This window comes from Phacochoerus africanus, chromosome 3 (genome assembly GCF_016906955.1).
Source record: "Phacochoerus africanus isolate WHEZ1 chromosome 3, ROS_Pafr_v1, whole genome shotgun sequence".
Classification (NCBI taxonomy): domain Eukaryota; kingdom Metazoa; phylum Chordata; class Mammalia; order Artiodactyla; family Suidae; genus Phacochoerus; species Phacochoerus africanus.
This window is the reverse complement of record NC_062546.1, coordinates 21807035-21833283: the sequence shown is the minus strand read 5'-3', so window position 1 is coordinate 21833283 and position 26249 is coordinate 21807035. Positions and strand designations below refer to the sequence as shown.

Genomic DNA, 26249 nt, shown 5'->3' with positions numbered 1-26249 from the left:
CTTACCTCAGCCTTGCCAAGGACAGTCTAGAACGTGATTTGCATCTGGAACCTTTGAAGCTAAAGTGGTCCCATCGGTGACCTTGCGAGGGCTGCAGTTTTCACGTCATCCCTGCGTCCATCTCTCGACAGTGTTTCCCAGCTGTAAGGGTGCCCTGGGTGGGAGGGCGGGTGTCAGAGGACAGCTGATGCCACAGTGCCCTCACCGTGGGTCCCGTCCTACTCCCTGACCCGCAGGTGGAATTGCTGCAGGCTGTCATGAACTTTGCCATGCCCACTCTCATGCTTCCCAAGATTAACGGTAAGGAGCTTTGGGGAAACAATTGATTTTCAGGCCTGGGGGAGGGGGTGGGGTTCCATCCTGGAGCCACCTGGTATCTGACGCCCATTGTGGGGGTGGGGGTGGAGGTGGTCACTTCACATGGACCTCAGGTGGCATCTGACTCAGAAAAGAGACGGGACAAAGGCAGGTCACATGGGCTGGGTTCCTCCTACGTGCCCATCCAATGTGTCATCCAACCTTTGAGACAAATCCTTGAGATGGGGGCATTAGCATCTCCAGTTTCCATGGGAGGGAACGAAAGACCAGAGGAGTTAAGTGATTGCTCCAGGTCACAGAGAAGGTGAGAGGTGGAGCTTGGATTTGATCCTAGCTCTGAAGCCAGAGCCCTCAGGCTTTTTCCAACCCCAACAGAAGGGCCAGGGCCAGGATGGGCTAATGCTTACCCTCACCTTTGGGGGGCCGGGGTGAGAGTACAAGTAGAGACCCACCCACCATGTGACTGGAACATTTAGACTATTCCGAAATGATCAATGAAGACGATACATGGTTATACAGGCTGCGGCTTCCCCTCCTACCTTGACAAATGCAGCTTTGTAACGACTTGGAGACTGGACTGGAGTTCAGAATTCTCCAGAATTCCGTGTCAGAATGTAGGAGGATGGGGGAGCCAGGCCCTGGCCACCGCCCATTTCAGGTTTTGTCCTCAACATTGATGGGCTTCGTGGGCACACGAGGAGATAGCCCATCACATGTTCACGGCCATTCTCGCCTCTGCAGGCAGCTGCCCCGGCTCTCACTCAGGCTGGGTGTGCACAGCAGAGGGTGGACTGGGGAAGAGGCCCACATGGGCCCCGGGTGTGCGCTTGGGGCTGAGAGGGCGGGAATGCATGGATTCCGGGTGCCTGGAGTGTGATGGGGACAGCGGGAGACTCTGGGCAGCCTTCTTCCCAGAGCCGGGCACACGGGTGGCGCGTGCGCGCGCTCTCTCTCTCTCTCTCTCTCGCTCTCTCTCTCTCTCTCTCTCTCTCTCTCTCTCTCTCGGGCCCCACCCTCCCTCTCTCTCCTCCATGCAGGGGCAGAACCTTAACCTCCCCTTTGACCTTAACCTCTGCCTTAACCTCCAATGCAGAGAAGCTGCAGAGAGGCTTTCCTCTCCCGCTGCCCGCCTACATCCAGCTCTTCAACCCGGTGCTTCAGCCTCATCAGGTGAGTGCCCAAGTCTCCTTGGCCAAATCTCCCACGACAGTAGCCACCTTCCTTCACAGAAGCTCCGTGCCAAGCGCTTTACAACCATCCCAGAAGGTGGGTGCTGTTATAATCAGAGAACGAAGGCTAACACTCAGAAAAGCACACCGCTGTTAAATGAAGTCCAAGGTCAAAGCCAAGTCCTTGCTTTAAACCATTGGCTACACCCCTCCCTCACTATTCTTGGTAAAAATAAAATTCCCTTGGTAGCCCCAAAGCCCCTTTTATAAGACAGAGGCATTTAAGTATTTGACAAACACGCGTCACATGCCTTCCTTTGCCTCCAGCATCCTTCTAGGCCCGCGGGGTGTCAAGCGTGGTCAGTGTCCAGCAGATGAAGATCCCAGAGTAGACAGCCCCCCTCTTCCCTCTCCCTTCCCTGGCCCCCAACAGCATCTGACACTATTTTCCTCACCCTTGCAATACCTTCTTCTCTTGAAGATGTCCTCTCTCGGTTTTCCAGCTGCCTTTCCCTGGATCATTCGCTCTCCTTTGCTGGCCCCTCCTTCCCCCACCAGCCTGGGGTCCTCCAGGGTTTCTGCCCAGGCCTCTGTCCCTCACTCCCCCCACTTTCCCTGGTCATTTCCATCACCTTGAGCTCAACAGCCACCTTTGTGCCACCCAGTGACCCAGCCCTGCTCCCATTTTCTTCCCTGCGCCCAGACTGCACATGGGCTGGTTTCCCCAGTGCCTCCACCCCGAGGACCCTTCAAGCCAGTAAGTCCCAACAAAGCTGCTAACTCCGCAAGGAAACCAGCAACCACGCTCGCCTCCTTACCTTGGCCTATGGCTTCCGGATGACCCAGGGGCCCTCATGGGAAACCCCCACCCCGTTTCCTCCCCCTCCTTTCCCTTCACCGGCCACATCCCACCAATCAGTCCCCAATTCTCTCGACCTAATGGAAGTAGCCCTGGGGCTAAGAGAGTGGAGAAATAGCTGAGAGCGGAGGAGACGGATCCCCCAGGTTCCCCGCATTGTACCAAGTGCATCCTTAAAATAAAAAACGACCCCATGGGCAAAATTTAATTTCTTCGTGTCTGGAAATTCGGAGTGAAGGGCAGGAAGGAGCAAAAGAGACGTGGTGTTGCAGGCTTGATTGCAAGGAGGGCTCCCCTGAGCTGCCAAGAGGCAGGAATGACAAATGAAGGCCTTCACGGCAGCCTGGGGGTCTCCATGTCTGAGAGGGAAACAGCTGCCAGGCCAGCTGCCAACAGATTCACGGACCTTGGCAGCCCTGAGGTGCAGACCCCATGACGAGCCGCCGAGTTCCCCCTCCTGCCTTTCTGGCCGCAGACAGACCCACTCGGATCTCCTTCCCAACGGGCAGCCTCCCAAAATTTCCTTCTAAAAACCCAGCAGCCCCACACTCACAGATGAGGGGTGATCTTCCAGCTACCGACGGTGCTCTCCTCTCTCCCCAGGATTTCCTGCTGTTCGGTGCAGATGTCCGCTATAGCTGAAGTCGCCCTGGGTGGCAGCGGCTGTCAATCCTGTCGGCAGGTGAGGGGGCTCAGCCCTGGTTCCTGACCGGCCCGCAGGGCCCAGACTGCCCCTCCCCAGGTGTCTCTCTCCAGCTCTTGACCCAGAGACCCTCGCAAACTTCTATGAACTCAGATTCTGAGGGAACCTTACTCCTTGGAAAAGGGTGCCGTGTGTATCTTAGGGATTGTGAATTTCTTTCAGGGGCTCGGGCGGCATGGACATGCCCTCCAGGCATTGCATTTCGATTGTAATCACAGTAATTCTCTTTGCGCTTCACACAACACACCAAAAAAAAAAAAAAAAAAAAGAAAGAAAAAACAAAAACCTGTTTTTTGTGTGAATTTCTGTGGGATGGTTTTGTTTCTCATTTTATGTCCATTCAATCCTTCATTGGCTGGACCCCGTGTGGCCGAGATTCAATCACCTCTTTTTATTTCTCTGAATAATCTCTTGAGCCTCCACGTGCCTTCCTTAGCAGAAAGTCCCACTGTCCCTTTCCGAAGATGCTCCTCACTTCACACTGCCCAAGAATACTTGGGGTTTTCTTAGTCCAAGGTGAGTGGGTCTGTTTCTTTCTTTCTGTCCTCCTCTTTTTCTTTTAATTACAGCTGCACCTGCTGCATATGGACGTTTCCGGCTAGGAGTCGAATCTGAGCTGCAGCTGCAGGCCTTCGCCACAGCCACAGCCACCCCAACACCAGATCCGCATTTGTGACCTATGCTGCAGCTTGAAGCAACACTGGATCTTTAACTTACTGAGCAAGACCAGAGATCAGGAACTCCAGGGTCTTGCTTCTTAATGTCAGGCAGAGAGATCTGTCAGGTGGATCCATTAACTGGGCTGTTGTTCCTGCAACTGCCGAATGGTATCTCTCTTGAACAGTGTGATTCTGCACAGCCGCTTGTCTTCCCCTGTAGTCATCTATTGTGGCTGTTACTCCGGTCATCACCACATGATGGTGCTGTTGAGCAGCGATCCTGTATAGCCTGTTTGCCCCATACTTGGGCTCCACGGTGATGGCTCTCTTAGTTCAAGGCTCTCCTGCCCAGCTAGTGGACCCAAAGCAGAACACGGGGCCAGAGGACAGAGGCCATTGGAGTTTTCAGTCGGCCACATCTTCCTCTGCAATTAGCACTTCCCCATGACTCTCCGGCGTGGTGTGGAAGCTCCACTAGTGGAAGCATTGAGTAGGGACAGAGAAAGCAACTTGTGAGGCTGGAAGGAAGAGGGCGAATGGGAGCCCAGCCTGGGATGTGGCCAGGAAGCCTTGAACACCATTAAGGATTCTGAGTTGTGCTCCATACAAAATATGGGAAGCCGCTGGAGAGTTCTGAGCAGGACGATGACACAAACCAATTCACATTTTTTTTAAAGACCTCTCTGGCAGGGGTGGGAGCATAACTCCTAAGTGGGGGACATAACCCCGCCATTCCCCACCCTCACATCCTCTCCCATCATTCTCTGCGGAGATGGTCAACCCCTTCTTCCACTTACTCTCTGTTTTCCAGAGCATTCAGGCAGCCCCTGCTCCACTTGCTATAGAAAAAAAAATATTTCTTAGGCCCCAAGACTGATGAGTGGAACTCAGTGTGCCCTGGGGACCTCTCCCTAACAGTTGAGAAATGAGCAGTTGTTTAGAGGTCTGATATAGGAGCATCTCCCAACATCCCCCGAATTATCTGCCACGCTGCCTACAAAACCACTGTTTGAGTGGCTTCTCCCTTCAGGCTAAGCATTGCCTGCTCCAAATGATGCCTAATGGGTATGGGGTTTCTTTGGGGGGGGGTACGGAAAATCATCTAAAATTAGACCGTGGTGATAGTTGCACAACTGTGTGGATATACTAAAAACCACTGAACTGTACACTCGAAATAGGTGAATGTTATGGTATGTGAAATATATGTCAATAAAGCTGTTGGGGAAAGAGAAAAAAAGAAAAAAAGAATTGCCTGCTCTGGGAGCTCTGCAGTGGCCTAGTGGTTAAGGATCTGGTGTTGTCACTGCAATGGCCTGAGTTCAATCCCATAGTGTCCTTGAGGATGCGGGTTTGATCCCTGGCCGCGCTCATTGGGTTAAGGACCCAGTGTGGCCATGAGCTGTGGTGTAGGTCACAGACACAGCTTGGATCCGGTGTTGCCGTGGCTGTGGTGTAGCCCCCAGCTGCAGATCCAATTCAACTCCTAGCCTGGGAATTTCCATATACTGCAGGGGCAGCTGCGAAAAGAAAAGAGAAAAGCAAAAACAAATTGTCCGCCCTGGAAAAGCTCCCCATCAGAGCAGTTTCACTTCTGGTTCAGCACTGCCCTCTTGGGGTTCCTTTTGGCAGTGCTGACTTAAATATGAAGAGAAGAAGTATCAACCCAGCTCTTCCTGGGCTGTGCAACTTTCCAATGATACTTAACCTCTCTGATCCCCTATTTCCTCCTCTGAAAAGTAGAGATAAAACTTTGCCCTCCTCTTTGATGTGAGGTTGTGGAGAGGAGTCAGTGGCACTACGGATAAGCTCATGGCAGGATGGTTAAGAGTATGAGCTGTGGACCCGGACACTGTGGGTTCGAATCCCTGCTCTGCTATTTACCAGCTATGTGACCTTGAACAGTTAAATCTCTGGCCTTCAATTTTCTCATCTGTAAAATGGGGATCATAGCAGGACCCACCTCCTAGAGTTGTTATGAGAATCAAATATACGTGAAATCTGTGGTACAGGACCTGACAAGGAGTAATCAAAGTTGATCCCTGGCCATTATTATATCAATAAACCTAGTAATTCTCACTGTTCTATAAGGATTACATCTGGCTTGCCACACCTAAATTCCCAATGCCCGTTATGGGGTGATAATAAGTATTTATTTTTAAGATGATCTGGAATATGAATCCACATCTGCAGGACTCAAAGCCACTCGTGACTTTCAAAGTGTGACCCAGGACTGCTGACTTGGACAGACCCTGACCCAAAGAACCAGGATTGCTGCCTACCTAGAAATCTAGGTTCAGTGATGGATTTGCAGTGTGGCTGATCCTCCCTCTCTTCGCCTCAGGCTCCCCATCTGTAAAAGCCAGGGCCCTCTGGACTTCCAGGAAAGGAAGCCAATAAAATGAGCTCTGGCCAAGATTAAAGAATCTTTTCTTGCTGAGATATTTTCATTTTAACAGAAGCTCCATAGGGTCCCCAAAGCGATCAGGACCCAGTGAAACGAGGCTATGCCTGGGATTTTAGATGCTGCCAATTGCAGAAGCAGGGAAGGGGTGGAGGGAGAGATTCGGGGTCCTCAAGTTCCTTAGAGTCCCTGGGGATGGGGGGTGTCCTCATGGCCAGCCCTGCCCCAGGAAATCCCCCAGCATTCCAAGTAGGTGACATAATCTCAAACCAGTGTCAGTGACAGTAATTTTTTTTTGGTCTGTAAATCCAAATCCACATGCCTCAGGGCTCTTTGTGTGAGTGTGTGCGCGCGTGTGTGTGTTTGCACGCATGCATACCTATCTGCTGGTTGGGAGAGGTATTGCCATGAACATCAAACCCTGATGTGCCTGCAGAGACACAGAGCTGCAGGTCTTCACAGCAGCCTTCTCTTCAACCAGAGCTGATGTGCTCGGAAGGGCGGGCACGGCCATAGACAACTGCCCGGAAAATAAGCATGAACAGAGGTACAGAATCGCTGCCTGCAGGGAACTTGGAGCTCATTTAGTCCCTTGTTCTCAATGTTCCATCCAAGGTCGGCACCACCTGGGAGCTTGTTGGAAATGTGGGGTCCCAGCTCCCACAGGAACCTGACAAATCAGAATTTGCTTTGAACAAGATCCCTGGTATATGTATACACCACAGCTTCCTTAGGCATTCATCCGCTGACAGACACGTGCATTGTTTCCATGTCTTGGCTGTTGTGAATAATGCTGCAGCAACACGGGGGTGCATATGTTCTCTTTGACTTTCTTCTTTCGTTTCCTTTGCATGTGTACCCAGAAGCGGAGTTACTGGATCGAATGGTAGTTCTTGTTTAAATTTTTTGAGGGACTTCCCTTCTTTTGCCCTAATGACTGTACCAATTTCACACCCCTACCAATAGGGTATGAGCATTCCCTTATCGCCACATTGCCACATGCAAAAGTTTACACACACACACACACACACACACACACACACGCGCACGCGCAAGGGACTATTATTCAGCCATGAGAAAGGAGGAGATCCTGACATTTGCAACAACATGGACCTTGAGGGCATTGTGCTAAGCAAATTAAATGAATGCTGTGTGATGTCATTTACATGTGGAATCTAAAAAAGCTGAATTCATAAAAACAGAGTAGAATAGTGATGACCAGGAGTCTGGTGGTGGCGGAACTGTGGCGATGTTATTTACAAATTTGCAACTAGTAGATGAGAAGCCCTGTAGGTCTAATGCACAGCAGAGTGAAACACACAACAAATACTGTATCATAAACTTCAAAGCTGCTACGAGACTAGATCTTAATTGCTCCCACCACAAAAAAAAGAAATGGTAATTACATGCCCTGATAGAATTGTCAGCTAATGCTCCTGTGGTGATCATATTACAATATATAAATATATCAAGTCAACACATTGTACACCTTAAACTTATGTTGATGACATCTCAGTGAAAATAAATGTGAAAATAAAACAAATAAATGAGATCCCAGGGATCCGAGAAACACTGTTCTAGTCCAATATGTTCATCTGGTGTTAGAGGCCAAGGCAGGATCAGAGAGGGGAGTGGCTTGCTCCGTGTCACCCAGCCCATCAGGAGCGGAGCCCAGACACGGACCCAGGCTTCCTTGCTGCCAGCCTGTCTGCCAGCCAGGTCTGGCTCTGTGTTTTGGCCCAGGCTGCTTCCTTCTCCTTGGCTGCTCTTGGCTCTCGCCTCTGCGAAGTCCCATGTGACCTTCAAGATCCAAGAGCATGTCCCTTCTCTATGGAAGGTGGGAATGGAGTCATGCTCGGAGGCAGAGCACGGCTTGTCGTGTTCTTCTAGCTCTGTCTTTCACAGTCCAGGCTCCCCACACAAGGCCTGTGCAGACTTTGGAAAAGAATTCACAGCTCTCCGCCAGAGGAAAGGCATTTGCTGCAAAGGTCAGTAACACAGAACAAATACTCCATGGACCAATTGTGTCAATCAGGGTCCAGGCAGGAAAACAGAATCCATCTCAGAGGCTTCTTGGGATCCCAGTGAATGGACTATTTAGAGAGTTGGGAGACAGACTTAAGGAAACCTGCGGAGGAGTTGAGGCCCCCAGGAACTAGCCTCCCTAGGCTTGAAGCAGCAAAGAAATGAGTTGGGATGTCCCTGCTCAGAGTGGGGGCCACAAGCCGGTGGGGAGCTGGGGGAGGCAGTTCAGGACTGGCGCAGCCACGGCCAGACCTGAGATCCAAAGGAAGCAGGGAGCAGAGGAAGTGCCCTGACCCCTCTCCCTTCCTGACCTCTGACCTCCTGCCATGCTGCCCTCTGGCTGGGCCCAGCTACAGATAAGGAAACTGAGTCAGTGTGCCCAAGGTCACCTGGTGGACAAGCCAGAACTCAAACCCAAGAGTTCCCATTGTGGCTCAGTGGTAACAAACCCAACTAGTATCCATGAGGATTTGAGTTTGATCCGTGGCCCCGCTCGGTGGGTTAAGCATCCGGCACTGCCATGACCTGTGGTGTACGTCGCAGATACAGATCGAATCTAGCCTTGCTGTGGCTGTGGTGGGGGTGGCAGCTGCAGCTGCGATTCAAGCCCTAGCCCGGGAACCTCCATATGCCACAGGTGCAGCCCTAAAAAAAAAAAAAAAAATTCAAACCCAGGCCTCCTGGCCCCAGGGTCCAAGCCCTTAACCTTTCACTTTTCCAATTTATATTCATTTGCTCAGTGACCTATAGGCTGCTCAGTATCCTAGACTCTGTGGTTTCCAAATTCTGGGTTTTCCAAATTCTTTTTTGAAATCTTTTGTAATCAGAGCACAATAAACTCCATTCCTATGAAACAGGAGAGTCTCTGCTATAGGGCTTGATGGTGGGGGAGTGACGGTGGCTTTGGCTTTCTTGGAAGAGGAGGGAGAGCCTGGTGGAGGAAGCGTCCAAGGATTCTGACCAGCGTCAGAGTCACGCTGCTCCCAGGGGCTTCTGTTGGCTCCTGGGGCACCAGCAGGGACCTTGAGCTGGAGGTGGGCACCTGTGGGGGTGGAGGCCTGGCCTGGGGCCACAGGGCACACAAGCTGGCCAGGGAGGGTCTAAGGTCCAAAGCTTGCGGCTGAGGGAACTCCCGCCGCTGCAAACGGCCCTCAGCCTGGGCATTCTCAGTCTGCTGCCAAAGGACGAGGGGCATCTGTGACCACCCCACCCACGCACGCAGTCACCCTCTCCAGACTGTCCTGCCCTATCTCCAAGCTGGAAGGGCCCATGGGAGGCACCTGCTCTGGCCCCCTCATTTTATAGTCAGAGACTGCGGCGCAAGAAGAACCAAGAGTTTTTGCTGAGGGTCGCACAGCCAGGCAGGAGCTGAGCCAGGTCGGAACCCTGCTTTCCCTGCCCAGCACCCCTCCCCATCCTGCAGACTGGATCCAGGGAGCAGGCACCTCCAAGCTCGCTGCTGCCAGGCCTCCGTCTTTGCTCTTTGCTGGCCTGGAGTGACTCTTTCAAAGGCTGGCTCCTCCTCATCCTGAAGGTCTCAGCTCAGCAGTTACCTTGGAGAAGCCTTCCCTGTCCATGGCTTTGGAAGGGCTTCCCACAGATCCAGGTTCAAATCCCTGCTGGGTGACTATGGCTTAATTGCTTCACCCCTCTGAGCCTCAATATTTTCAGCTCAAAATGAGGCTGAAATATTCGCCATGAAGGGCTCCTGCAGGGCCCAGGGGAGGCGAGTGACATAACCAACACAGTGCCTGTCACATAGTAGGGACCCTATAAATACTGGTTTTCTGCCCCTTCCCATCCAATGCTGGAAGGGTCCTAGGATTTGCAAGGCTCAGCCCTGCCCTCAGGAGCACCCGGGCTGCTTGGTTGGAGGGGCAGAGGACTTTGACAACTTCAGCCTGCTGGACTAGATCAACAGGGTGCGGAGAGGCCCCCGAAGTGGGGTTCCCTGCGCTCAGTGTGGGAAGTTCTGGTCTCAACCCCAATTCCAATGCCTTTTATGATCCCCTGGGAAGAAACTGTCACTCCTGCCACAGTCAAGTTGTTGAGGCAGTCACAAAGAAAGGCCCAACCAGTTTCAAATGGAGGGCAAAAGAAGTTGTGGACATATTTTCAAAAGACCGCAATTACAGGAAAGCAGAGAGTTAAGGCTATGATAGAGAAAGCGCAGAGGATTCTGGGACCTCAGAGGAGGACCATTCTCTAATCCAGGGAAACACAGGGGTGATCAGGGAGGGCTTCCTGGAGGTGGAGGAGAGTAAAACTCACAAATAGAAGGATTCCTTGGGAGGGGAGACATTCCTATGAATTTAGCACAATCCCTGGAGTTCCCATTGCAGCTCAGCAGGTTAAGAACCTGACTAGTATCCAAGAGGATACAGGTTCTATCCCTGGCCTCGCTCAATGGGTCAAGCATCCGGTGCTGCCACATGTAGGTCACAGATGTGGCTTGGATCTGGCATTGCTATAGCTGTGGTGTATGCCAAGCAGCCACAGCTCTGATTTGACCCCCAGACTGGGAACTTCCATATGCTGCAGGTGCGGCCCTGAAAAACAAACAAACAAACATAATCCCTATTATAAACTGTAGTTTCCAAAATAAAACTTGGTTATCTTTACTTACTACAAATATGATATATCCCCAATAAAATAAAAATTTGAAATTCTGACAAAATAAAAAAAATTTAGATGTTCCCATCATGGCTCAGAGGAAATGAATCGAACTAGCAACCACGAGGATGCAGGTTCAGTCCCTGGCTTCGCTCAGTGGGTAAGGATCCGGGGTTGCTGTGAGCTGTGGTGTAGTCGCAGACATGGCTCGGATCTGGCACTGCTGTGGTGTAGGCTGGCGGCTACAGCTCCAATTTGACCCCTAGCATGGGAACCTCCATATGCCGTGGGTGTGGCCCAAAAAAGACCAAAAAAAAAAAAAAAGAGTTTAAATCACCCACATCCTATCCATTCAACCAGAGACAACCCTTCATAACTCCTTGCTACAAATTCTCTAGGTTGGCAAACATGGAACTAGAATAAAAAATAGAACCTCATTCTACGGTGCCATTGGAAACAGACCACCTTTGAGTATCTTTCTGTATTAAGAAATATATTTAAGGGAGTTCCCATCATGGTTCAGCAGAAATTAATCTGACTAGTATCCATGAGGACATAGGTTCGATTCCTGGCCTCGCTCAGTGGGTTAAGGATATGACATTGCTGTGAGCTGTGGTGTAGGTTACAGATGAGGCTCAGACCCTGCGTTGCTGTGGCAGGACCCCTAGCCTGGGAACCTCCATATGCGGTGGGTGTGGCCCTAAAAAGACAAAAAGATAAAAATACATATATATATTTAGGAGTTCCTGCTGTAGCACAGTAGGAATGGCAGCATCTCTGGAGCACTGGGACACAGATTCGATCTCCGGCTCAGCAGTAGGTTAAGGATCTGGGTTGCTGCAGCTGCAACATAGGTCACAGCCGTGGCTTGCATCTGATCCTTGGCCCTGGAATTCAATATGCTTTGGGGCAGCCAAAAAAGAAAGCAAAATAAAACAAAATAAAAAGTCTCTTTTTTTGGGGGGGGGCCTTTTTAGGGCTGCACCCATAGCATAAGGAAGTTCCCAGGATGGGGGTCGAATTGGAACTGTAGCTGCTGGCCTGCACCACAGCCACAGCAATGCAGGATCTGAGCTATGTCTGTGGCCTACACCACAGCTCACTGGCAACACTGGATCCTTAACCCACTGACCAAGGCCAAGGATCAAATCTGTGTCCTCATGGATAGCAGTCAGGTTTGTTACCACTGAGCCACAACAGGAACTCCCTAAAATAAAATGTCTTAAAAAAAGAAAGAAAGAAATGTATTTATTTCTGCAGCCTTGCTTTAACTGTATCACAGTTAATGTAACCAGTGCCATTTTGTTGAACGCCTTAGGTTGGGTCCCACTCCCACTTTGCCGATGTCACACAGAGCAGCAAAGGGCGTCTTACCACAGTGACGTATTTCCACTGTGACTTAATTATGTCCTTACAGAGTTCCTGTCGTGGCTCGGTGGTTAATGAATCTGACTAGGAACCATGAGGTTGCGGGTTCGATCCCTGACCTTGCTCAGTGGGTTAAGGATCCGGCATTGCCGTGAGCTGTGGTGTAGATCACAGATGCATCTCGTATCCTGCGTTGCTGTAGCTCTGGCGTAGGCCGAAGGGTACAGCTTCGATTAGACCCCTAGCCTGGGAACTTCCATAAGCTGCAGGTGAGGCCCTATAAGAGATTTAAAAAAAAAAAAAAATTATGTCCTTAGAATCAAGTTCCAAAAGTAGAACTGCTGGGTCACCGGGCACGCAGGTGTTTAAGGAAACAGTTGCCTTCCAGAAAATTTTACCACTAATAAGGCTTGAGAAAGCCTGTTTTCCCAGAAGGGATGGGGAGGGGGTGGAGGGGAGAATTTCTTTTTCACAAGAGTATAACTTAGCTGGCTTTGACTGGCAGCTCTGCCACCTGCTGAGTGTGTGAGCTTGAGGGCCTGACGTGACCTTGCTGAGCCTGAGCTTCCTTGTCTGGAAAACCAGGCTTTCCCGGCCGTGAACTTGGGGTCCAGAATGTCACCTGGACCCAGGCCGACACACGCTTTCACCTGCCGTGGCAACAACGGCTTTTAAGTTTGACCTGTGTCCTCCCACAGTGTCGCAAGCAGGTTCCAGTCACTGGGCCTCCCTTTCCTGATCCCAGGAACCCGCCCCACTCAGGAGCCGCCAAGCCCTCAGGCCTCAGCTACTTAAGGGAGCTGGGCCCAGCCTGTGGCTGCATCGGACCTGACCCAGCCCTCTGGGAATCCAGGATGGGGGCCTCGGCTGGGGCCCTGCCCTCCCTACTGCTGGGAATTCTGCTCACGTCCATCCTGGGGAGCCTGGGGGCCAACCCCGGTCTGGTTGCCAGGATCACCGACAAGGGCTTGGAGTACGGTAAGGAGCCGTGGCTGTCAGCTGGACGTGGCTGACCCGCTTGGCCTCAGACTGCTCCGGGGACGGGGACAGAGAGGGCACCCTCTCCCTTGGGGCAGTGAAGCCTTCCTGGTCAGATGGCCCTGGCTCGGGATCTGGCCTCATCACCTGACAACTGGGCTACTGGGGCATGTAACTCCTCTTAGCTGGGCTCCCCACTTGCCAAGATTTGGATAAAGATTTGGGTGCAGGCAGTTGATTTGGGAGATGATCCCAGAAAACCCGGTAGGTGGCTGGCCACGGGAGGTAGGAAAGGGAAGGTGGCCAGCAGGGATGTGTCACTAAACCAGTTACCGCCCCGTGCCGGGAACAGCTCTGCTGGAAAATTCTTGCTCAAGTTTGAAAACATATGCCTTAAAACCAGATGTCAGGAGTTCCCATGGTGGCTCAGTGGGTTAAGAACCTGACTAGTATCCATGAAAATGCGGGTTCCATCCCTGGCCTCGCCCAGTGGGTTAAGGATCTGTCGTTGGGGTGAGTTGTGTAGGTCGCAGACGCAGCTCGGTTGCTGTGGGGTAGGCTGGCAGCTACAGCTCCGATTAGACCCCTAGCCCAGGAAATTCCATATGCTGCACACACAGCCCTGAAAACACATGCATACATAATAAACAAACACACTAACTAATAAATAAATAAATAAAACTAGATGTCAGGTGGTGGCGACTGCTCGGAAGGGGCACAGGGACCCTGCAGGGGTACTGGGCGAATGGGCTGCATCCTGCTCTGGGCGGTGGCTGCTCAGGTGCATTAAAGTGTAAAAACTTCCCTCACAATACCTTTAAGATTAGTGCCCTTTAGGTTATACCCCTATGTCAATTATACCTTAATTTTAAAGATCAAGAAAAAGCAGGACTGTATAACACGGCATGTGGAAGTTCCCAGGCCAGGAATTGAACCTGAGCCACAGCAGTGAAAACAACCTCTAGACCACCAGGGAACTCCATATTTTTTACTTTTTATTGAAATGTAGTTGCTTTACAATATTATGGTAGTTTCAGATGTACAGCATAGAGATTCAGGGTGTTTTTTCAGCAGATTATATTCCATTATAATTATTACATGATACTAAATATAATTCCCTGTGCTATACAGCAAATCCTTGTTGCTTATCTCTTTTACATATGTAGTTTTGTATCTGTTAATGCCATACTCCTAATTTGTCCCTTCCCCTCCCTCTCCCCATTGGTAACCATAAGTTCGTTTTCTGCCTGCGAGTCTGTTTCTCTTTTGTATATAGATTCACTTGTAATATATATTTTTCTTTCTTTTTAGGGCCTCACCCGCAGCATATGGAGGTTCCCAGGCTAGGGGTCCAATCAGAGCTACAGCTGCTGGCCACAGCCACAGCCACAGCAACACCAGATCTGAGCCGCGTCTGCAACCTACACCACAGCTCACCACAATGCTGGATCCTTAACCCACTGAACGAGGCCAGGGATTGAACCTGCAACCCCATGGTTCCTGGTCGGATTCTTTTCCGCTGCACCACAATGAGAACTCCTCATTTGTAATATTTTTTTAACGATGCTAAAACAAAGCCTCAATTAATCTGTCCAAGGGACAAGGAATCCTGGGTATTTATAAACCGATCCCCACAGTAATTCATGGTGGGCTGCTCCTCACCTTTGTGGAGCCTCAATTGCCTTGTGTGTTTAATGGGGTAATAACTTTCCTTCAGGTAGGGTTGTTGGGAGCCCAGACTGGCCGAGGACAGAGAGAAAGAAAAATCAGGGAAGGCTTCTTGGAGGAGGTGAGGTAGAAAGATAAGTGGAAGTTAGCGAGGGACAAAGGCTAGCATTCTGGCAAAGAGACCAGTTTGCGTCTTGGCTCAAGGGAAGACAGCACACTGGTAAGAGGTGGAGTCTGGGGGACCTCTGGTCATCTGTGTGCACAGTCTCCCTGAGGGCAGAATCCTGGATCTCTCATATCTCAGAATAAACAATAATAAATGCTGTTTATATTGAAACCCTAGACCAGGCAAAATTTGCCTTTTGTTCCTTTCCACTGTGTCAATGCGCCATGTTTATTTAACCAGTCCTCTGGGGCTGAACCTTTTGATTCTCTCTGTGGTTTTAATAATATAAACCGTGCTTTGCTGTTTTGGGCATTTCCTGAGTACCTGATGTGTGTGAGGTGCTTTTTATCGTGACAGTCCCTTTTTTGCTTTGCAACGATCTCTTATACTCCTCATGCCACCCCAGAGAGGAAAGCATTGTTATCACTGATACTTGACAAACGGAGAACACCAAGGTCGAGGACTCGCTCAAGGTCCCCCAGCTAGAAAGATGCCAAGGCCAGGATCCTAGCCCTAAAGTCCTTACAGGTGCTCTACCCAGGCTAGATGCCATGAAGGACAGGAAAGAGGGTCACCCACCCAAGCACATAGTACTCCTGCCTCGGGGAGCTGCTGAAAAAGAGACTGTTTCCTCAGCCATAAAATGGGCACCAAAAACTACCTCCCCCCCCCGAAAAAAAATGTACAGCGATGCTTCTCATGCTTGGTGCTCGCAGAGGCTCAGTAATCTGGAACTGGAATTTCTGTTAATGAGGAAGTCAGCCCCTTTCCCCAGGGCAGGTGGGAGCCGCTGAAAGGTTTAGAGGGGAGGGAGGCAGGCGGACCAGGCTGACTCTCAGCGTTTTCCTGTCCACAGTGTCCAGAGAGGGGGTGGCGACTCTGCAGAGTAAGCTGCACGAAGTCACACTCCCCGACTTCGATGGGGACTTCAAGATCAAATACATGGGCCGAGGGCACTATGAGTTCCACAGGTGAGGCTCCCTTCGGCTGGGCCCCCAGGTGGCTGGGCAGAGGCTAGACGGACAGGAGAGCAAGGGAGGGGAGCCCCAGGATGGGGTCACGATTGCTCTGGGACAGAGTGGGGTGTTCCTTGCAGCATTCAGAGGGAAGTTCTGGGAGGAACTCGGGCCCCTTCATTCGTTCCTATGACAAATTTTTCTTTTTCTTCTTTTTAGGGCTGCACCTGTGTCATATGGCGTTCCCAGGCTAGGGGTTGAACTGGAGCTGCAGCTGCCAGCCTATGCCACAGCCACGGCAACACTGGATCCAAGCTGCATTTTGCGACCTACACCAGAGCTGGAGGCAATGCCAGATCTTTAGCCCACTGAGCAAGGCCAGGGATGGAACCCGAATCCTCATGGATACTAGTTGGGTTCTTAACCCTCTGAGCCACAATGGGAACTTCCCTTCAACAAATTAATGAAGACCTAACCTGCCATGTGACTTGAGCCTCAGTTTCCCCATCTGTAAAATGGGGATAACTTGCTATATATTTGGAGTGATAACCCAGGTTCTGGCCCAGCCGCTGGATGTAGTCTGAATGGGAAGATAGACCTTAAACTTTTCTTTTAAGTAAGCCTTAAACCTTAAACATAGTAGCCCATCTGTTAGAGCTGAGGTTGGCACATCTGGAGGAATCAACCAAGGCTTTCCAGAAGTGATGTCATTTGAGTTGAGTCTTCAAAGGATATTTCCACCTGAGCAGCTGATGCTTAAAAAAAAAAAAAAAAAAAAAGACATCAGGAGTTCCTGTAGTGGCTCAGCAGGTTATGGACTTGACATTTTTCTCTATGAGGATGCAGGTTCGATCCCTGGCCTTGCTCAGTGGGTTAAGGATCTGTCAGTGCCGTAGGCTGTCATAGATCGTATATGCGACTTGGATTTGGCGTTGCTGTGGCTGTGACCTAGGCCAGCAGTTGCAGCTCCCATTCGACCCCCAACCTAGGAACAGCACAGGTGCTGCCCTGAAAAGGAAATAAAGGGGAAGAGCCCTGAACAGAGCTGACCCCCTCTAGTGAGGCAGAGACTGATATAATGCACTAAAGCGCTTGACATGGACACATGGCCAGCGCAGGGTGCACAGCAGGGAAGTGGGGAACCACCTGCCAGGCCTGGTCTGCAGGCCTGGTCCCCATGGGGTGGGGTGAGAGCAAGACCCCTGCTGAGGCTGGAACCGCCTTCACCTTGATGCTGATGCCACGTCCGTCTGCGGGTCTCTCTCCCCAGCCTGGACATCCACAGCTGTGAGCTGCTCGGCTCCACTCTGACGCCTCTCCCCGGCCAGGGCCTGTATTTGGCCATCTCCGACTCCTCCATCAGGGTCAAGGGCAAGTGGAAAGTGCGCAAGGGGATACTGTAAGTTGACTCTGCTCCCGGGTCCTCAGGCCCTTGACCTTGACTTTCATTCCATCCTTCTTGGATCCAAGATGTTCCTAACTCATCAAAAGGCCGCACAGTGGACAGAAGGAGCCTAAGCCCCGAGGAAGACCAGGATCCAAGTCCTGGCACTCAGATGAGCCTCCTTCCCTCTCATGCTTCCCTGGCGGGGCTGTGGTTGAGCTAAATGAGACAGTAGTGTGTCTTCTTGGTTTGCCTTCCCCATAGCAGACTCCAAGGCGAGAATTCAAGTGCAAGGACTTTACCTGGTAAGTGATCTAAGGGCACAACCAAGGGGTAAGTGGAAATGAGGCGAGAAAGAAGGAAGTTGGCTTGGCAGCCAATGAAGCTTAACCCCTCTGGGGACAGTGTAGACAGAGAACACCTCTGAGTTACCCCAACCTCCTGCTGGCCATTGGTCAAGGGTGGCTCCCAGGGGCACAGACTCTCTAGCACTTGGAACTTTTCTCTGACCTCCCAGGTCCTTAGACAGAAGGTGGGTTAGTCTCCTTGAGCTGCCGCAATTGTAATGTCACAGTCGTGGGGGCGCAAACAACAGAAACGTACCTTCTCGTATTTCTGGAGGCTGGAATTCCAAGATCAAGGTGTCAGCAGGTTTAGATTCTTCTGAGTCTTCTCTCCTGGGCTTGCAGAGGGCCCCTCTGTCCCCATGTCCTCACATGGTCACCCCTCTGTCAGCCTGCACCCCTGCTGTTTCTCTGTGCGTCCAGGTCTCCTCTTCTTAGAAGGACACCAGGCAGACTGGACTCAGACCCACCCCAACAGCCTCATTTTAACTGAGTTGCTTCTTTAAAGGTTCTGTCTCAAATATGGTCACATTTTGAGTACTAGGAGGTGAGGTTGTCAACATAAGAATTCGGAGCCCATAACAGAAGGTTAAGTGCAGGTGACTTGACCATACTTACACACTTGAGACCCACACTGTTCAATACAGTAGCCTCCAGTTACATGTCTTTACTGGGTACGTGAAAAGTCACTGGTACAAACTGAGATCTGCTGTAAGTGTGAAACTCCAGATTTGAAGACTTAGTACCAAAAAGATCGTAAGAAGTTGCACTAAAAATGTGTATATTGATTGCATGTTGAAATGATAATCATATAGTATTAAAATGATTTTCAGCTCTTTTTTTTTCTTTTTTTTTTCCTTTTTAGGCCCGCACCCACAGCATATGGAGGTTCCAAGGCTAGGGATCGAATCAGAGCTATAGCTGCCGGCCTACACCACAGCCACAGCAACGTGGCATCTGAGCTGCATCTGTGACCTACACCACAGCTCACAGCAACGCCAGATCCTTAACCCACTGAGCAAGGCCAGGGATAGAACCGCCATCCTTATGGATGCTAGCTGGGTTCGTTAACCGTTGAGCCACAACAGGAACTCCGTGTAGCATATTTTTGAGGTCTATCCACACTAGAGCTTGTATCAGTACTTCAGTCCTTTTTATGAATGAGTAATATTTCACTAGATAGCTAGACCACATTGGGCCTCATTCTTTTTATTTTGTTTTTTGTTTTGTTTTTGTCTTTTTGTCTTTTTAGGGCTGCACCTGTGGCATGTGGAGATTCCCAGGCGAGGGGTCCAATTGGAGCTGTACTGCTGGCCTACACCACAGCCACAGCAACGCCAGATCCAAGCCGTGTCTGTGATCTACACCACAGCTCACGGCAATGCCAGGTCCTTAACTCACTGAGCAAGGTCAGGGATCGAACCCGCAACCTCATGGTTCCTAGTCGGATTCGTTTCCACTGTGCCACGACAGGAACTCCCAGGTCCTCGTTCTCTTTAAAGCCTGCATAGCGTAAATGCCCGCAATTTATTGAGCCTGTCTCAACTAGTTGACGGTTGAGGTTCTTTCCTCACTTCTTGCTGGTGCCCATGATGCTTCGGTGAGCTGCCCCACATGCATATTTCTACAGGATGAGCCACAGAGGAAAGACTTAGGACTAAAATTACTGGGCCAAAGATATGTGGTTAAAATCAGGACAGATCCCACCAGCATGTGGTCCAGATGTGCCGTCCCCGCTAGTGTTTGGTTTTCCCATGTCATCCCAAGCCCTGGGCACGTAAACGTCTCATCTTTTTGTCAATCGGCTAGGTGAAAATTGGCATCATTTTACTACTCCCATTTTTAATAACTTTTCCCGTGCTTACTTCAGCCGAACTTCCTGTTCATATGTTTGATCTCTGATTCCTTTTGTCCTTTCCTTATTACTGTGTATAGGCCTTGAAATTGTGTATTAAGGAAATTAACTCATATATTAGCTCACGCGTTAAGGAAATTAACTCTTTGGCTGGCTCAAGATGCAATTCTTTTAAAAACTGCATATGGCATTTTTGGCTGTTATTGTTCATTACATTTTAATTTCCTATGCTGGCAAGTTTATTGACCTTTTTTTTTTTTTTTTTTTAGGGCTTCTGCAACTTGGATCCAGTCTAAAAAGTCTTTTGCCCATCCCTGATCATAAAGAACTGGATCCAAGCTTTTCTCTTGACCTTTTATGGTCCTACTTGTAATAAATCTTTGCTTTGTAATAAATATTAGTAATAACTTTTACAATTAAATTTTGACTCCAGCTCCCCTTATTTGCAGGGAAGACTTGAGATTTATATTTCCCCTCAAATGGTGACCAACCCTAGTCTAGGAATCGATTATTGCTTCTTTTCGCTCCTCCAGGAAACTAGACGGCTCCTTTGATGTGAAGGTTAAAGGCATCACCATTTCAGTCAATCTTCTCCTGGGCAGTGAGTCCTCCGGGAGGCCAACGGTCGCCGTTTCCAGCTGCAGCAGCCACATCGACGACGTGGAGACACACATGTCGGGAGATCTGGGGTAGGTCACCACTGGGACACTAGCCAGCTGGACCTCTGGCTGCAGCCAGAGGTGCATCCAGCCCAAGGCCTGGCCTCTCTGATAAGCAGGAGGGTGCAGGCTTGGGCAGAGCACTTGCATTTGGAGGTAATTTTTTTGAGGGGACTGCTGAGATTAACAGAAGCAGATTGAAGCTCAGAGTATTGGTGTGCCATTTCCACCAAAAAAAAAAAAAAAAAGAACTTCAAGGGATCACCATCGGTCAAGTGTGATCTGGCTACTGCCGGACACACAGGTTTTTGGCCAAAGGAGAATTTGTGAAAAATATACAAACCCCTGTGTAAATCTCCTGGAGTCTCAGTTTTCCTTGGTTAGAAAAGTGTGGATTCCCCCACTGCTCCTGAATTTGGGGCACAGCTAGGCTGGAACACCAGATGCATGGAATCAGTGGGCATGCTGGGAACTCTCTGCATTTTCTATCTTTTTTTCTTTCTTTCTTTCTTTCCTCTTTCTCTGTTTTGTTTTGTTTTTTTAATTTTTGAAATTTCTTTCTTTTCTTTATTTTTTTTTGGCTTTTTGTCTTTTTTGCTATTTCTTAGGCTGCTCCCGTGGCATATGGAGGTTCCCAGGCTAGGGGTCGAATCGGAGCTGTAGCCACCGGCCTATGCCAGAGCCACAGCAACACGGGATCCGAGCCGCATCTGCAACCTACACCACAGCTCACGGCAACGCCAGATCCTTAACCCATTGAGCAATGGCAGGGATCGAAGCTGCAACCTCATGGTTCCTAGTCGGATTCGTTAACCACTGCGCCACGACGGGAACTCCTAATTTTTGAAATTTCTATTCTTAATCTTTTTTTTTTTTTTTTGCGTTTTAGGGCCGCACCTGTGGCATATGGAAGTTCCAGGGCTAGGGGTCAAATCAGAGCTGCAGCTGTCAGCCTGCACCACAGCCACAGCAACGCTAGATCCTTAACCCACTGAGTGAGGCCAGGGATCGAACCTGCATCCTCATGGATACTAGTAGTGTTTGTAACTCACTGAGCCACAACAGGAACTCGCAGGGACTCTCATTTTTATCCCATCCAGGCTTTTGGGACATAGCAGGGGACCAGCATGAGGGTGGGGAGGGCTCCCTCAGGGACGGGCCCCTCTGCTGCCCCACTCACTGTCCCTGTATTCAGTGGCAGAAAGCTGTGCCTCACTGTGCCTCTCTCCCCAGCTGGCTGCTGAATCTCTTCCACAGCCAGATCGAGTCCAGGTTCCGAAGAACATTGGAGAGCAAGGTAAGAATGTCCCAGGGGCTGGCGTCACCAGGCCACTCAAGGGCTTGGCACAAGTCCTCACTGACCTCTGGCCTTGGCTGGCCCAGAGAGGACAAACCAAGGTCATGGAGCTGGTGTGGGGCAAGGCTGGGGGCAACATGTAGGTCTCTGGACTCCGCGTCTGTCTAGTTCCACAGAAAAAGCTTAGATGCTTGGCCAAGAGTAGAAGAGCAGGAGCCAAACCGAGATCCCTGCCCCTCCCTCGTCTTGGCCTCATTCACTGCCCACCCCTGCCCTGCATCCACAAAGGCCACAAAGGAAATCAACACCTAGGTGCCTACCGATACCAAGCAGGAAACCGTAGGGGGTATGAGAAACAGAGGGGGGCTCTGATTCCTACTGAGCGTTCTCAGAAGTGTCTGCTTTGTATGGGGGCAACAGAGCGTCACTTTTTCCCATTAAAAGAAGTTATGTGAAATCTTCAAATTTTGGAGTCTCTGGCTAACACAAACAAGTTTCATGCTAATTTCCCATTTTCCCACTCATTCATTTTTACCCCCACATCCCATTTCTGGGGTAGCATGAACCTGAAGCTTTGTAGCAGTGACTGTGCTGGGGAAGGGAGAAAGTAATGAAGGAGGAAATGGGGAAACACACACGCACTCCCCTCTCTTGGTCCCACACCTGGTTTGGTCTTGAGTGCCTCCTTGTGGTTGAAGTGAGAATAGCAGGCAGACCCCACAGCTTGGATGGGGCAGCTGCATTCTGATCCTTGTCTTGTCTTGTTCTGGGGTCCTGGGGTCTAGGTGAGCTTAGGAAGTATGCTAGCCTCCCTCTCAAGCACCTAGTTGCCATGTGGCCACACCCATCTGAGTGGGACATCATATTCTTCAGTGGTGAGGATTTATACTCCCCTGTTGATGGAGATAGGAATGACTAATAACAATATTATATAAGAATAGTAACATATTCCAATTAACTATAATGTAATAATCCAATTAAGTATAATGTAATAATAGCATGGTAATACATTACCATGATAATTGTTATTCTGATACATTTAAATATAATTAGTGTTGTACAGAATGTATCATTGTATAATATAATATAATTCCTACATATAATATTAATGGCAGCTCTTTACTGGGCCCGTGGTTTGGGCAGGAATAATGTGCTAAGCACTTCACATGGGCAGTGCATTGAATCTTATCCGCAGCCTTTGAAGCAGGTGCTGTTTCCCACATCTGGTGGAGGAAGCTCTGAGGGTGGGGTAAGTTGCCCTGTGGTCACCTTATGGACAAGAGGCTAGGTTCAGAGTTCCTGCTGTGGCACAGAGGAAACAAATCCAACCAGTGTCTATGAGGTTTCGGGTTCGATCCCTGGCCTTGCTCAGTGGGTTAAGGATCCGGCATTGCCATGAGCTGTGGTGTAGATTGCACACGCAGCTCAGATCCCGTGTTTCTGTGGTGTAGGCTGGCAGTTGTAGCTCTGATTCGACCCCTAGCCTGGGAACCTCCATATGCCTCGGGTGCGGCCCTAGAAAAGATGAAAAGACAAATAATAATAATAAGTTTTAATAAAATAATAAATTTGCCCTAAAAAGCAAAAAAAGAAAGAAAGAGGGAAGGAAGGACGGAAGGAAGGAAGGAAGAAGGAAAGAAAGAAAGAAAACCTATCTCTGTGTATCTCTACATAGAACAAATGAAAACCTATCTCTGCATAGACGAGACAAAGTCCAAAGAAAACAAATGACTGCGTGGGGCAAACACTCTCATGGTGAAACATGGATTTCAGCATGACTGACCGACCACAACAGAGGGAAAATAAATGCCCCCGGGGCGGGGGGATGGAGGGAGGCAGGAGGAGTACATCTGTACAATGCAACACTATGAGTGTGTGTGTGTGTGTGTGTGTGTGTGTGTGTGTGTGTGTGTGTGTTGAAATATGGCAAAAGTGGATGGTGAACTGTAATCTCATCAAAAAAAAAAAAAAAAAAAGAGCTGGGCGCCAGGCTCTTCCTATTCCCACTCAGGGAGGGATGCGATTTCTGAGCAGCAGGGCTAAGAATAATGAGTATGGACTGAGTGCTTGCTCCCTGGGCCACATACCCCCTCATGGTCTCATAACCTCTCACCTCAAGACACCCTGGGAAGCACTTGGCCTTGTCACTGTCTCCTGAGATGAGCACTCAAAAGCGGAGATCCTGCAAAAGTCACACAGCCAGGAGACACCCAGCAGGATTTGAACCCAGGTTTTCAGACTCACCTACTTCACCTTTAACCATTATCCTAACCTGCCTCCTTGGGAGATCACTGAAGGCACCTGCTCCCCAGTCACTTGGGTCCCCTTGGGGGTGGGACATCCAGGCTCAGGACCTCAAGGATTTTTTTTTTTCTTTTTTTAGGGCTGCCCCTGAGGCCTATGGAAGTTCCCAGGGCTAGGGGTTGAATTGGAGCTGCAGCTGCCAGCCTACACCACAGCCACTGCAACATTGGATCCCAGCCATATCTGTGACCTACACTGCAGCTTGTGATGATGCCGGATCCTTAAGCCACTGAGTGAGGCCAGGGATCAAACCCACATCCTCAGAAATAGCATCCTCAGTTCTTAATCCACTGAGCCACAATGGGAACTCCCTGGGGTGGTTTGACGAGTCATTGACTAAAGGAAAAGCAAGAAAGGAACAGTCTTGGGTGAGGCCCATATGAGTTTCCCGGTTCCCTTGAAGCCAGCCATGAATATGTCCTCACCATCTCTTTGCTTTGCTTTCTGGCCACTCCCCGTTACCAGCCTCCCCTCCCAGAAACTGGGCCCGCTGCAAAGGAGGTTGAGATTTCAGCCCTTGCCTGCCCCCAGCATCGTCCTTCCCCACAACCCTGTGCTTGATGTATGCTTGCGCGCCCTTGAGCTTGCCCTTAGAATGTCACCTCTTCAAAGGATCCAGGGGTGACACCCCCACCCCCGCCACAACTATGCCAGAGCCCCATCCATGGTCTTGGATCCCCTGTAGACGTCCCTCTCCTCCGCTGTATATGTGGATCCATTTGCCCCAGAGGTGGTAGCTGATTAATCAAAAAAGCTGCTTAAAATGAGGACTCACTCACACATAACTAAACAACAAAAAAAATTTACGCATAAATCCAAATGTTTTCCAATACAATTTGTAAATGTAAATTCATTTGACCCACGCCCAGAACTCTTCTTTGTAAACAGTCTCTTGATCAGCATTGCGTGTCCTTCATCTGCTGCAAAGTTCAGCTCCGATTCCTTCAACCAGTAAGAATCTAAAGACATTTGCCAAGCAATCCCAATGCGGAATCCTTCTATATTTTCATGATTGTTTGTCCTCATAAGCTTTTCTGGTCCAATTTACCAGCATTTTCCTTAAGCAACTCACCTTTCCAAAGCATTTATCATGGGTTTGCCCAGAAACAACTTTTTTTCTCAGTCCTGTTTCACGGGTTTACATAAAGAAATGATTCAAGTGATTAGAATAGCAAGTAAGGCAGACAGCTTTGAGAACACACATTTCTTTTTCTTGAGAGGCACACAACCCAACAAGGGCAACAAATTCTGAGTGCCTATTGTGTATGGTAGCCTGCTGGGTGCATGTGTGTCTTCCAGGGAAGTAGGGGAAATGGGGACTATTGATCAATTCAGCTTTCCTGCTAAGTGATGACATTTAAGAAGTATCTAGGAGTTTCCTGGTGACTCAGTGGGTTAAGGACCTGGCATTGTCACTGCCATGGCTCTGGCTGCTGCTGTGGCGTGGGTTCGATCATTAGCCCAGGAACTTGAGGGAGGCCAAAGAAGAAGAAGAAGAAACAGCTACATTATGTATACATTTATTTGTGTGGCTATTGCTACTTAGCATCTAGTTCTGCTGTTCAACTCTAGATTCTGGGAGGCCAAGACCCAAAGGAAAAGGTCTTTCATGGTGGATTTTCAGGTAGTGCCTTCAGGCATGCCTCCTCATCCGGCTGCATAGACAACTACCTACCTCCAACATCCAGTCCTGGGATTGGCTATGACAGGTCCATTTAGATCTTATTGGGATCCACATGGGGGCCTACCTGTTTCTAATCATTTCTATTTTTCTCAGCACCTGGCACATTATAGGCATGGATACATTTTTGTAGAATCAATGACCGGTTAGCAACTATGTGAAATAATGGGACTAATGCAACTAGCACCAGGCCAGACCAAAGCCAGGGAACTCACTCAGGCCTTCTCTTCCCATCTTTTTTAGATTTGTGAAGAGATCCAGGATTTGGTGGCCTCTGACCTACAGCCTTACCTCCAAACTGTGCCAGGTAGGACACCCCCCCAACCCTGGGATATGTGATGTTTATTAATTTTTATAAATGCAAATATATATATACCTTACAAAACCTTCCAGGGGACAGAAGTGTTGAAAGTAAAAGTTTAGGAGTTCCCGTCGTGGCGCAGTGGTTAACGAATCCGACTAGGAACCATGAGGTTGCGGGTTCGATCCCTGCCCTTGCTCAGTGGGTTAACGATCCGGCGTTGCCGTGAGCTGTGGTGTAGGTCGCAGACGCGGCTCAGATCCCGCGTTGCTGTGGCTCTGGCGTAGGCCGGTGGCTACAGCTCCAATTGGACCCCTAGCCTGGGAATCTCCATATGCCTCAGGAGCGGCCCAAGAAATAGCAAAAAAGACCAAAAAAAAAAAAAAGAAAGTAAAAGTTTAACGTCCCCTCTTCTCCCCAAATTTTCTTTTAAGAAGTAACCACTGCTTTAAGGATAAAATATCAGATACTTATTTTGCATGTACTAATATAAATATACACATACACAAGCATAGGAATTCACATATGTATTCCTTTTGTT

At 49.6% G+C, this 26249-nt stretch overlaps 2 protein-coding genes across 2 annotated transcripts in view; both read left to right on the top strand.

Moving 5' to 3' along the window:
- The window catches only part of BPI (bactericidal permeability increasing protein), a 29213-nt gene extending 25916 nt beyond the window's left edge, over positions 1-3297 (top strand). Inside the window, exons 13-15 of the mRNA XM_047770321.1 lie at positions 237-300; positions 1412-1488; positions 2950-3297. Of these exons, the coding sequence (XP_047626277.1) occupies positions 237-300; positions 1412-1488; positions 2950-2988 (180 nt within the window). The 3' untranslated portion in view covers positions 2989-3297. The remainder of the gene's footprint in view (positions 1-236; positions 301-1411; positions 1489-2949) is intronic.
- Positions 3298-12887: 9590 nt separating this feature from the next.
- Positions 12888-26249, top strand: part of LBP (lipopolysaccharide binding protein) — a 30333-nt gene continuing 16971 nt past the window's right edge. The window contains exons 1-6 of the mRNA XM_047770320.1: positions 12888-13093; positions 15784-15898; positions 17154-17282; positions 20000-20155; positions 21359-21422; positions 25651-25714. Of these exons, the coding sequence (XP_047626276.1) occupies positions 12970-13093; positions 15784-15898; positions 17154-17282; positions 20000-20155; positions 21359-21422; positions 25651-25714 (652 nt within the window). The 5' untranslated portion in view covers positions 12888-12969. The remainder of the gene's footprint in view (positions 13094-15783; positions 15899-17153; positions 17283-19999; positions 20156-21358; positions 21423-25650; positions 25715-26249) is intronic.